Here is a 13564-nt window from a genome sequence, read left to right on the forward strand (position 1 = left end):
TGCAAGTATAGGTCACATTCAAAATTGAAAACTTTTCTTGATTGCAAATTGCAAAATATGCTGTGCCTGAAACGCAGTCGAGATTAATATTTTTAGACTATAATAAACCTTTAGAGTATAACGTCATGGGTTTGGTATTTGCTTTGATCCTGATTATTTATGTTTATTTATGGCCTATGTCAAGTTTGGGAGTATTCCAATGCAAATAGGAGGATACTTCGATATAATGTGACATTTGAATCATAGAATAGTATAGCACAGGAGGCCATTCTACCCACCATGCTCGAGTCAGCCCTTTGAACTGGGTAGTCAATTAGTTTCTTCCTGTTTCCCCACCTCCTTTCACTTTTTTTCCCGCTTCAAACATTTATCCAATTTCCTTCTGAAAGTTATTATTGAATTTCATTCCACACCTTCCTAGGCAATGTCCCCCAGATCCTAAATCAAAAAATAACCAAATTGTCTTTGGTTCATTTGTCAAATATTTTAAGTCTGCACCCTCTGCCACTGGTAACCATTTCTCTTACTTATTCTATCAAAACTCCATGTTTTGAATACCTCAAAATCTGCCATTAGCCTTTCAGCAGTGACCCCCCCTTGCATTTGATGTGATCTGTGGATTAGTTCTATACTGGAACGATAAACAAATGTAAATGTCTTGATTGATAAATAAGATAAATAAACACATCAGCTCTGCTCTTCCCCATGCAGCTTAAGTCTTTCATCCCAGTGCTATTCCAAACAAACAATCTCTTCAGCATTCCCTCTAAGGCTTGACATCTTTCCAAGTGTGGTACCCAGATTGGTCACTCTAGCTGGGGTATAACCAGTGTTTCATGAAGGGTTAGCACAACATAGGAATATAGTTTCTTGCTTTATTCTTCCCCTATTCACACACGTAGCCAAGAAGCCCATACACACATACCTTTTTAACAGTCATCTCAAATTCTTTTTCTAACTTTCAAGATTTGTGTAACTACACCACGGTTTTTCATTTCTGGACATGTTCAAAATTGATCATTTAGCTTATATTGCCTTTCATTATTTTTCCTGCCAAAATGAATTGCTACACACCTCTTTCCATTACATTTCTGCTGCCACATGTTTGCCCATTTCACCAGTCTATGCCCTTCTGAAGTCTGTTATTGTTCTTCTCATTATGTACTGTATTTGAGTTTTGTGTCTCTGTGCCAAGTTTGAAATTATGCCTTTTTAATCCAAGCTCAGGCCATGAAAATATATATCAAAAAGAGTAATGGTCTCAACACTTGCTGTGAGGAACATTACTGCAACAGTTCGGTACTTTAGCATGCTGTAGGAATTATGCTTTTTCAACTGCTTATTTTGACCTTGGCTAATTTCATAGTACTAAAATAAACAAGTAAATTAATACAAAATCAATAAAAACAAATTCAGTTTTATTAAATATCTGTTGACTCCAATCATCTTTTATTGAATTAGTAGCCATGTTGATTACCTTAAGTTCCTGTAATTGATCTGGTTCATAAAGTTTAGGAGATAAAGCCTGTGCAAGGAATGCATCAAGTTCATGGCGACGCAGTATCCTCACCCCTGGCCATTGCAACAAGTGGCTATAAAGAAAAAATAAACGCCCATTTTAAATTTTAGTCAACAAGCAGAAGAACTTAGTTATACAGCGGCTTTAACAAGCATCCCAAGGTACTTCACAGGAGCATTACAAAACAAAGTATGACACTGAACTATACTAAGAAATATTAGATCAGGCAGCCAAAAGCTTAGGTCTTCAAAGAATGTCTTAAAGAAGGAAAGAGGTAGGGAAGCAGGGAATGTAGGAAGGGATTTGAAAACCTTAGGACATCAGTAGCTGAAGGCACAGCTTCCAGTTAGGCAGTGATCAAAATTAAGGATGCTTAAGTGATCAGAACTAGTTGAGTGCAGATATCTCGGAGAATTATCGGGCTGGAGGAAGATTAGAAAGACGGGGAGAGGCAAAGCCATGGAGGGATTTGAAAACAAGCACAAAAAGTTTCAAATCAAGACACTGCTTTAGTGGGAATCAGTGTAGGTCAGTGAGCACAGAGGTGATTGTTAAAGGGGCTTGGGAGTTATGACACAGACAGGAGAGTTTTGGATGACCTCAGTTTATGGAGGGCAGACCAGCCAGGAGTGCATTGGAATAATCAAGTCCAGAGGTAACAAAGGCATGAATGAGGCTTTTGGCAGTAGATGAGTGGAAACAGGGGCTAATGCAGGCAATGTTAGGGAAGTGGAAATAGGCAGTCATAGCGATGGCATGATATTCTGGTCAGAAATTCATCTCAGAGCCAAATATAACAGCAAGGTTGCAAATTGGCTGGTTACTCTCAAAGACAGAGATGGGGTTAATAGTTAGGAAACCTAGTTAGGAGCAGGGACCAAAATAATGGTTTCAGTCTTCCCAATATTTAACTGGAGGAAATTTATGCTCATCCAACACTGGATGTCAGATGAACAATCTGATAATTTAGCAACAGTGGAGCAGTCGAGAAAGGTGTAGATGAAGTATTTGGGCGTCATCAGTGTGCATGTGAAAACTAATGCAGTGGAAGCAATTCTCCCAACCCACTGCACTGCTTGGCCAGGAGACTTAAGCGGAGGCCGTTTAACAGGCTTACTGCCAGGTGCCATGGTCTCTGGGCACCAGCTCCTTACTTGCAGGAAGCCGGCAGCTAACCCCCGCTGGTGCGAAGGAGGCCATCAAGGCCCCCCAGGAGGTCAGGGTTAAAGGGTGGGGGGAGGGGCTCCTCCTGCACTGCCCAACAGTAAAGTGCCAATGTCAAGGGGGCAACTTGGCACTGCTCACCAAGCATTGTGCAGTGCCAAGGGTGGGGGCCAGAGCCTTCGCTGGTGGTGGTGGTGGGGGCATTGATTTTTCGTGAAATTCACACAGAGTGGGAATTCATTTACCCTAGTTTTATGCGAATTTGGCACTTAGAATTTATTTGGAAGAATCCCACCTTGTGTTTTTGGATGATGTCACAGAGGGACATGTTGTAGAAGAGAAGCAGGATAAGAGAAATTTTCAAATAAACTCTCAATATTTAAACACAATAGCATTCTACCCATTATATAGTATTCACTTTTCTTAAAAGGCAACCTTAGGACAACATTTCTATAAATTTAAATAAAACATGCCTACTCTAATTACTCATGATGAAAAGACATTTAAATTTGCATACAATCTTTCAGAAAAGGCTGTTAATGTACAAAATGTGAAATAAATAGCTTTTCAGTTCAAGAGACATCTTGTGGTGATTTGAGAAATGTGGCAAGATGACAAATTTCTGGGATTTCGATAAAAAAGGAAAAGGTTTTGGGACAAATAACTTGCTCTTAAACATGTTTTTTAACTATTCGGATTTGGTGTAACTCTTCACAAATATTTTGACTGTATTCCTGTCTAGAATTTAACCTAGACACTAGAATGAAACAAGATTAGTGTAAAAGAAAAACAAAAAGGCAAAGGGAAGCTAGTGTTTCAGACTAAACATTATAAGCCTTTTTAGCAGCATGCAAAGTCTTCCCAAGATAATCTTCACACTGATAAAAAAATACAGTTTATAGGGATAAAATTATACATGGAAATTTCAAAATACTATGTTTTGGCCTATTCTAGTTTTACAAAGATGTCGCCAAATCCAATTCCTTTTTCTTGTTCTTTCCCCAAGCTCTAATTTAATTCTCTTACATGCTGGTTTCAGTTTAAAAGTGCATGTGTTGATGCATTCTATCTTGTAATAGCTAATTGCAGGAATGTATTTCTTATCTCATCCTTCAAGCTTCTAATCTTGAGTTTTGATTCTCTTAGTACAAATTCACTGACCAGTAGAAACAGACTATTAATTTTGGATGCTCAGTTTATAAACATTTACAATATTTAATAGGCAGGACAGTGAAAGAAGTGTAATGAATTTTTCTCAGCATGTGCTGTGGACTTCAAAGAGCCACTTCTTAATGCATTGCAAAGAACTAGACTCTGCAGTTATTTGTGCTTTTTAAAACAAAATGCTGAATTGAACAGAAATCAAATTATTACTTACTATCATTCACTTCACTTACTTGCAGGATATCACTTCACTTACCGTAACACACAACAAAGAACCAGAAGATGCGTTGGGACATTTGAGGGATTAAGCATAGCTGGTGTGTCAGATCTCATGCAGGCAAGAAATGCCCTCATTCTTCTGTTTTTATCCTCCACAGCTTTTCCCAGCCATAGCTTCTTTAAATTAGGGCACGTCCACTCTCTAAAAGCAAGTGCTTCTACCAGTTCTGGAGTCTGGGGTGATTTCCCCTTGTAAGCAGCCCACTCTTTAACTAAAACTGGCGGAACTGAAAAACATAAATGAAATTGGCTGAATTTTCTGCAGTAAGTGCTACTGACTTGTGATCGGACTTCAGTTCCTAATGACAAGAACTTGCAGTGTTACTTTTAAGCACTGTTAGAAAAACTGGCATATTTCACTATTGTAATCTGGGTAACATGCAACTCCCAACATCCATATGTACATATTCATCACATCTACAGGTCTAGTATCCTTTATCCATAAATCTAAAAACTGAATGCATCCAAATCCGCACTTTAAAAAAAATCTCATCGACTTTTAGGGTGGGAAGTCTGTGACCCTACTGACAACCCCCGTCAACAGTAACCTGTATTATTATTTAGTGGTACACCTTACTTTTACGTACTTTAGATTATAACTAGCCTAGGCTTCAGCCATTATAATGCAAGTAGGCCCCAGCCTTTATGCTACATCTGAAAACCAAAATGCAAAACACTGACAGTTTCTGATAAAGGATATCTGAACCTTATCTCGTTTCTATACGCCCTTGCTGACTGCATCATTTCCTGATATCATAATCTAGATCAAACATTTTCCCTAATTATTTCCATATAAATCCATATTTAAAATAGAGTTCACCTATGTAAATCATCACAATGCAAAAGCCAGGGCAATCGAGCACCAGCTTTCTGAACCGCGGCTGCTAGCCTTGTTTTTACAGTAAGTTTTCTCAGCTTGAGTTATCCCAATGCTTTGTTTTAAAATTTTAACACTTCTTCAAGAGTTTAAATTTGTACATCATTTCTCCCTTTACTATGGCCTTCTGCGAATCCTTAAATTTAGATATTATACTGTGCGTTTTTTTAAAATAATGGCTCTTTTTATTTTTAGATACTGTAGTGTATTTTTTCAGCCATTCGGCCATCACATCTCACTCACCACTCACAGTGCCAGTTTAGGCATCTTTGGAAAAATCAGACAGTCAGCAAGTACTTTGAAGCAGGCAAGGAACTGGCAAAATGATAAAACATGCTGTTGGATTCACGAAATGGATGGCAGAAACTTATTTTCCTAGCCTCATACAGTTTCATTCTGTGGAACCTGGAATCTTGTAAGCAGTAGGAGCTTGGTGGTCTAAGCTTTGAATTATTTAGCGCTAGTTCCAATTTAAACCACTGGAGTTCTGTTATGCAAGTTTTAATTATTTACAATAAAAACAGAAAACGTTGAGAAAACCCTCAGCAGGTCAGGCAGCATCAGTGGAGAGAGAAATGGACCACATATCAGGTTGTAGAGCTCTCATTGGAGTTCCAGCATTTTCTGTTTTAAGTCAGATTTCCAAAGATATAAATGCTGGAGAAACTGTTCTGCAACCTAGCAACTAAAAGCAGCTGCACAGGAAGGAATTAACATATCCATGGGGTAGTAGGGCTAACTACATGGAATTGGGTGAGAGGAGAGTGGGGAAGCAAAGAAAAGTTTTATACGGTTATAAACCAGTCAATATAGAACAGTACACCACAATACAGGCCCTTCGGCCCTCGATGTTATGTCCAAACCCAAGATCAAGCTATCCTACTCCCTATCATTCTGGTGTGTTCCATGTGCCTATCCAACAACCGCTTGAAAGTTCCTAAAGTGTCCGACTCCACTGTCACAGCAGGCAGTGCATTCCACACCCCAACCACTCTCTGAGTAAAGAATCTACCTCGAACATCCCTCCTATATCTCCCACCATGAACCTTATAGTTATGCCCCCTGGTAACAGCTACATCCACCCGAGGAAATAGTCTCTGAACGTCCACTCTATCTATCCCCCTCATCATCTTATAAACCCCTATTAAGTCGCCTCTCATCCTCCTCCGCTCTAAAGAGAAAAGCCCCAGCTCCCCTCAACCTTTCCTCATAAGACCTACCCTCCAAACGAAGCAGAATCCTGGTAAATCTCCTCTGCACTCTCTCAAATGCTTCCACATCCTTATAGTGAGGTGACCATAACAGTATACAATATTCCAAATGTGGTCTGACCAAGGTCCTGTACAGTTGCAGCATAACCCCATGACTCAAACTCAAACCTCCTGTTAGTAAATGCTAACGCACTATAAGCCTTCTTCACGGCTCTATCCACTTGAGTGGCAACCTTCAGAGATCTGTGGATATGAACCCCAAGATCTCTCTATTTCTCTACATTCATCAGAACCCTGCCGTAATCCACATTCAAGTTTGTCCTACCAAAATGAATCACCTCACACTTATCAGGGTTAAACTCCATCTGCCACTTTTAGGCCCAGCTCTGCATCCTATTAATGTCCCTTTGCAGCCTACAAGAGTCCTTCACCTCATCCATAGTCTTGGTATCATCAAGAAATTTACTAACCCACCCTTCAGCCCCTTCTTCCAAGTCATTGATAAAAATCACAAATAGCAGAGGACTCAGCACTGATCCCTGTGGTACACCGCTGGTAACTGGCCTCCAGTCTGAAAATTTTCCCTCCAGCACCACCCTCTGTCTTCTATGAGACACAGTAAGAAGTCTCACAACATCAGGTTAAAGTCCAACCAATTTATTTGATAGTAAGCTCACAAGCTTTCGGGGTTTGCCCCTTTGTCAGGTGAATGGCAAACCGAAAGCTTGTGAGTTTACTATCAAATAAATTGGTTGGACTTTAACCTGGCATTTTAAGACTTCTTACTGTGTTTACCCCAGACCAACACCAGCATCTCCACATCATGGCTTTTATGAGACATCCAGTTACTTATCCAATTGGCCAAATTTCCTTCTTTCCCACACCTCCTTACTTTCTTCATAAGCCTCCCATGGGGAACCTTATCAAACGCCTTACTAAAATCTATGTATACGTCATCAACTGTTCTACTTTTGTCTACACACTTAGTTATATACAGTAAGAGCTATGCACACAGTTACATGTGTAACTTCACTAATGCACTGAAGAGAAATTTACTTTTGTTCTGAATTACTGTGGGCAATGCCACAGGCAACACTTTAATTATATATGTTAAAGTTATTATGTTTTCAAAAATCCGCACAGCCCACTTTTTAACATTATAATTTTGTACATCCAAATTTATAACATATAAAGCTATCACTGTGTGATTGCATTTTTTCCTCCAGTACGTGAATGCCTATCAATACTGGCACATGGAGCCAGTGTTCAAAATGCCAGTAAGGCAGGTAAGTGGAGGGAGGATTGTGCAAGGAGCTACACTTATAATAAACAGCCGTTCATCTCCCATGTTAATGTGGGAGAGAAACAGTCTGTGATTGAAGGAGCAGTGAACACTGGCAGCAGTGAGTGTGCTGGGGAGAGAGGGGTTTTCAGGGAGAAAATGGGAGGGGGGGGGGAGGGAGAAAGAAGTGTGTGTGCGTGTGTGTGCTTGTTCAGTTTTGCTCCCACTGAGCATTGACCTTTGTTCTTCTGTTAACACATTCTGCTATCCTACCTTGGCTATCAATACCAGTTCCTAATGCACCATTAACAGTCCCTTTATAATATGCCCTTGACATCTTTGTCCATCTATCCTTAGCTCCAACCTATCACTGACTTCCTATTCTGCCTCACCCATCTCCTCTCAACTATATAAAGAACAAAGAACAAAGAAAATTACAGCACAGGAACAGGCCCTTCGGCCCTCCAAGCCTGTGCCAACCATGCTGCCCAACTGAACTAAAACTCCCCACCCTTTCAGGGACCATATCCCTCTATTCCCATCCTATTCATGTATTTGTTCAGATGCCCCTTAAAACTCACTATTGTTTCTGCTTCCACTACCTCCCCCCGCAGTGAGTTCCAGGCACGCACCACCCTCTGTGTAAAAAAAACGTGCCTCGTACATCTCCTTTAAATATTGCCCCTCGCACCTTAAACCAATGCCTACTAGTAATTGACTCTTCCACCCTGGGAAAAAGCTTCTGACTATCCACTCTGTCCATGCCCCTCCTAATCTTGTAGGGTTCTATCAGGTCTCCCCACAACCTCCATCATTTCAGTGAGAACAAACCAAGTTTCTCCAACCTCTCCTCATAGCTAATGCCCTCCATACCAGGCAACATCCTGGTAAATCTTTTCTGTATCCTCTCCAAAGCCTCCACATCCTTCTGGTAGTGTGGCGACCAGAATTGAACACTATATTCCAAGTCCAGCCTCCCTAAGGTTGTATAAAGCTGCAACATGACCTGCCAATTTTTAAACTCAGTGCCCTGGCCGATGAAGGCAAGCATGCTGTATGCCTTCTTGACTACCTTCTCCATCCACATTGCCACTTTCAGTGACCTGTGTACCTGTACACCTAGATCCCTCTGCCTATCAATACTCTTAAGCGTTTTGCCATTTACTGTATATTTCCTATCTGTATTAGACCTTCCAAAATGCATTACCTCACATTTGTCTGGATTAAACTCCATCTGCCATCTCTCCGCCCAAATCTCCAACTGATCTATATCCTGCTGTATCCTCTGATGGTCCTCATCGCTATCCACAAATCCACCAACCTTTGTGTCATCCGCAAACTTACGAATCAAACCAGTTACATTTTCTCCAAATCATTTATATATATTACAAACAGCAAAGGTCCCAGCACTGATCCCTGAGGAACACCACTTGTCTTAGCCTCCATTCAGAAACGCACCCTTCCACTGCTACCCTCTGTCTTCTTTGACTGAGTCAGTTTTGTATCCACCTTGCCAACTCACCTCTGATCCCATGCAACTTCACCTTCTGCACCAGTCTGCCATGAGGGACCTTGTCAAAGGCCTTACTGAAGTCCATGTAGACAACATCCACTGCCCTACCCTCATCAATCATCTTTGTCACTTCCTTGAAAAATTCGATCAAGTTAGTGAGACATGAGGAGAATGAGAGGCGACTTAATAGAGGTTTATAAGATGATGAGAGGGATTGATAGAGTGGACGTGCAGAGACTATTTCCCCAGGTGGATGTAGCTGTTACAAGGGGGCATAACTATAAGGTTCATGGTGGGAGATATCACATTTCTATTTAGTTGACAAGATGGGTCATATAGACTCAAAATGTTAATGGTGTTTCTCTCTCCTCAGTTGCTGCCAAACCCGCTGAGTTTATCCAGCATTTTCTGTTTTTATTTTGGATTTCCAGCATCCGTAGTATTTGTGCTCATCTTTCCAAAATTTGATCATGGGCTCTTCGAGTGAGGAAAAGAGTGGAAATATGGCCCCTTGCACAAAAAGTTTGAACAAGCCTAATGTAGACATCAAAACTTAACAGTGGAAATACAAAAATAACTAATTCTAAAAGGGAAATGAGTTACATCTCTATGCCCAACCCAATTATGCCCAGAATTATACCCTCAATGGTAGAAATTAGTCTTTATTTCCCAAGTGCAATGCCATGGAAGACATTCATGCAACAAAATAGCAGTAATAATTCCTGACTGAAAACGTTGTAGTAGTTCTGCTGTGTAAAATACAGGCCGTGTCAGTCACACAGATTATTACCATATTCCCTGCTTTCTCCCCATGTTTTGTTACTGCAAAATTGTTGCTATGCTGCAGCACAAACTGCAATAAAGTGTCAGGTGTTCGAGCAAAAACAAGCAGTTTTATCCTAGCTAGTAAATTCCTCTGGGCTTACATACCATCTGTAAAACCATCTGTGGTCTTCAGGTCAAGTTGGAATTGGGTATAATTGAATCAAGGCACACAGAAGTAATTCTGCATCCATTTTTAGATCCAGTATCTGTACTTATCCTCATTATACAATCATTTATCTGTTTTTATAAACAGGACCGCTTCTGTAAAATTCAAACACTATAATCATACTCTTCTACACGTTCAATGCTGCATCGGCCCTACTTCTAGATGGGGATGGGGCTGTGTGCTTAAGAGATAAAATGCAAATACATGTTCACACGTCAATTTCCATTACGTGATCACACTAATTCAATATAGAAAAGTTGGCAGAAAGTCTGTACAAACTCAAAACTTATTAAACCTAGTAAGCTCTAACTTAAATTCCTTCAACTTCACTTGGAGTCATCCAGAGTTTATATAGCTAATAGAATTCTTTTGGAGGTTTTGTCTTCTGGGTCAGCTATTCAGTTAATCATTGTTATATAATTCTACCAAATGTAGGTGGGCATGAATAATCAATATGTATTTCTAGGAGCGTGGTCTTTTCCCAAGAGCAGTTCTACCAATAGATACCTACAATTTGAACCAGAGGATCAATCTATGACTTTTCAATCACTTGGTGAAAATCAGCATGTTAATATTCCACTAACTTATACAAATCAATATTTTACGGCACCAAGCTCAGGCCTGGAGTCAAAACAACATTGAGATAGTGCCTGAAGGCCACGAGCAATGTGTTTTAAAGAACATAAGAACATAAGAAAGAGGAGCAGGAGTAGGCCATCTAGCCCTTCGAGCCTGCCCCGCCATTCAATAAGATCATGGCTGATCTGTCGTGGCTCAGTTCCACTTTCCCGCCCTCTCCCCATAACCCTTAATCCCCTCGCTTATCAAAAACCCATCAACCCGCGTCTTAAAAATATTTAGCGAGGCAGCCTCCACCACTTCAACGGGCAGAGAATTCCAGAGATTCACCACCCTTTGAGTGAAGAAGTTCCTCCTCAACTCCGTTCCAAACCGCTCCCCTTTTATCTTGAGGCTGTGCCCCCTAGTCCTACTGTCTTTTTTGAGCGCGAAGAGTCTCTCCACCTCTATCCTATCCATTCCATTCATCATCTTATACGTCTCAATGAGATCTCCCCTCATTCTTCTAAACTCTAACGAGTACAAGCCTAGTTTATTCAGCCTCTCCTCATAGCTCAACCCCCTCAACTCCGGTATCAGCCTAGTAAACCTCCTCTGCACTCCCTCCAAGGCCAAAATATCTTTGCGCAGGTGCGGCGCCCAAAACTTCAAAGGAACAACGAAGACGTACACAGTACAACTGACAAGTCAACATATCTACAGTGTGAAATAACTTGCTTCATTCTATTAGCATATCTGGTAGGCTTATCAGCTAGGTTATCTTAACACTGAAGATTTATAAGATCTTATAATAAGATTGGCATGGAGGCACAGTGGTTAGCATTGCTGCCTCACAGTGCCAGCGACCTGGGTTCAATTCCAGCCTTGGGTCACTGTCTGTGTGGAGTTTGCACATTCTCCCCATATCTGTGTGGATTTCCCCTGGGTGTTCCAGTTTCCTCCTACAGTCCAAAGATGTGCAGGTTAGGTTGATTGGCCGTGCTAAATTGACTCTAGTGTCAGGGGATTAGGAGGGTAAATATGTGGGGTTATAAGAAAAGGACCTGGATGGGATTGTGTTCAGTGCAGACTCGATGGGCTGAATGGCCTCCTTCTGCACTGTAGGGATTCTATGATTCTACATTGCATCATTGGACAGTGTGGGTTGTAAGGCCTTAGTAATACTCCAACCTAAAATAGCATTAGTCAACCTGACTGGTAATACTTGAATCCTGTTCTGAACTGGGTTTTGTACCCACCATACAAATCTGCTTCATCCTGTGGGAAACAATAACTGTTTCAGGAACCTCTGAATATCAAAGGACAAAGAAAAGTACAGCATAGGAACAGGCCCTCCAATCATGAGGCCCTAACTAAAAAAAACTTCTGTTCTTATTTGGTCTGTATCCCTCTACCCCCTCCCTATTCATGTACCCATCCAGATGTCTCTTAAATGTTGCTAATGTGCCTGCTTCCACCACCTCCCTTGGCTCCTATATAATATTTCAATTTTGTTGACAATTCACAAATCTGGCCCCCATTTCTCTCACTAAAGTGTGGTCTGATTATCACAAGGTAATTATGTGTATTTCTGACCAATTGACATATCATAAGTGATCTATCCAATAAATGACCATACTTCTTACATTTAACTACTCCAGGGTTTTTATCTGCAAAATTCTCAGTAACACAATTTTAAGTGCTGATTCCTCTGTGTGAATAACTTCCTGCTTGTTATCAGAGTATTTGTTTTCAAACTGTGCACTTTTATTCCACAGCTGATAGTAAGTGCCAAATTAATACAAATCTCAGAAGGGAAACTTGAAACAACTGTTTTCTACTGTATTTTGCACTTTGATATAATGTAAGGAAAATATTGAAAACTAGAGAATAATGTCCCACATGTTTTGTAATGATTTAAAAAGTTAAATAAAATAAACAATGAAGTTGAATAGAAGTACACGTAACTAAAACAACGGCTACTTAATCAGTAACTTCCAGTTCCAGAGCTGATTCTCCCCAATTTCCACGGCATCTTACAGTTTTTTTTAAAAATCCAGTAACAGTTACCACTCCAGACAGTTCTGGCTTTTGGGATTGCTTCAGAGGTAGAACAAAACAGCCAGTTTTACAAGGCAAGCTTTCTTCACAGACATAGTTTGCTGCGAGTTAAAACAGCCATTCCTATTGTTAGCTGGGAATTTAAAGCAGCTCTCCCTGCAGAGGTCAAATTGCTTGTGATATACAGTTTTTCCCTTTTGAACTTCCTTTTTCTGAACAAATTTCTTCAGAAGTCAAACTTAATTTAGTTACCTTCACTTCATGAATTTAACTTCTAGGACGTAAATGCAAGTTCAAACCTGGTTTCCTCCTTTGAACCTCTGGCACCTTTTTCAAATCCTGTATGTTATATTCCTCATTGTTATCAACTTGCCTTTGGCAAGCATCTGTTTGCACTGTTGCTAGGCTCATCAACACATCAAAAGTACTAGTTCCTTTAACCTCACTGTCCCTGCCCTTAAGCAGCTTCCATTTTCAATTAGTTTTCAAAAACATATAACGAGTAGAACACATTCCAATGTATTGGATTTCCCTAACATTTTCATGTAATCACAATCTTTTTTGACACTAGCTAACATATTTTCCATTCCCTTAACAGTTTGTATCTACTTCTAAGATCACTTCTTTGCCATTGTCTTTCCGAGCTATAAAGCCTAAGTTTCTCTAATATTTTCTCATAACATGCACGAGAGATCAAACTCCTTGCTCTTCCTGTAATTCCACCAAAATTTGAATGTCTTCCTGTTTTTTGTAATCAGGACCATACAATGGGCAGGATTTTAAGCCTCACTCGTCCTGAAACTGTAAAATCCTGCCCAAGGTCAGTGGACCTCTCCGTGGTCCACCTCTTGCTTGCTCTGATTTCTGGAGCGGGCAGGCTGGTAAAATTCCCACCATTGTACTCAAGGTACAGTTTGACCAGATAACAGTAGTTTGATCTTACAT

The 13564-nt window shown here is 40.4% G+C and overlaps 1 protein-coding gene across 3 annotated transcripts in view; it reads right to left on the reverse strand.

The window, feature by feature from the left end:
• LOC145337544 (constitutive coactivator of PPAR-gamma-like protein 1 homolog) overlaps positions 1 to 13564 on the reverse strand; it is a 124670-nt gene that overhangs the window by 30060 nt on the left and 81046 nt on the right. For all 3 annotated transcript variants that reach the window (XM_080182346.1, XM_080182340.1, XM_080182354.1), the window contains exons 11-12: positions 4104 to 4353; positions 1478 to 1592 (exon numbers count right to left, since the gene is read on the reverse strand). In XM_080182346.1, the coding sequence (XP_080038472.1) occupies positions 1478 to 1592; positions 4104 to 4353 (365 nt within the window). The remainder of the gene's footprint in view (positions 1 to 1477; positions 1593 to 4103; positions 4354 to 13564) is intronic.

This window comes from Carcharhinus amblyrhynchos, chromosome 3 (assembly GCF_965287045.1).
Source record: "Carcharhinus amblyrhynchos chromosome 3, sCarAmb.v2.hapA, whole genome shotgun sequence".
NCBI lineage: Eukaryota > Metazoa > Chordata > Chondrichthyes > Carcharhiniformes > Carcharhinidae > Carcharhinus > Carcharhinus amblyrhynchos.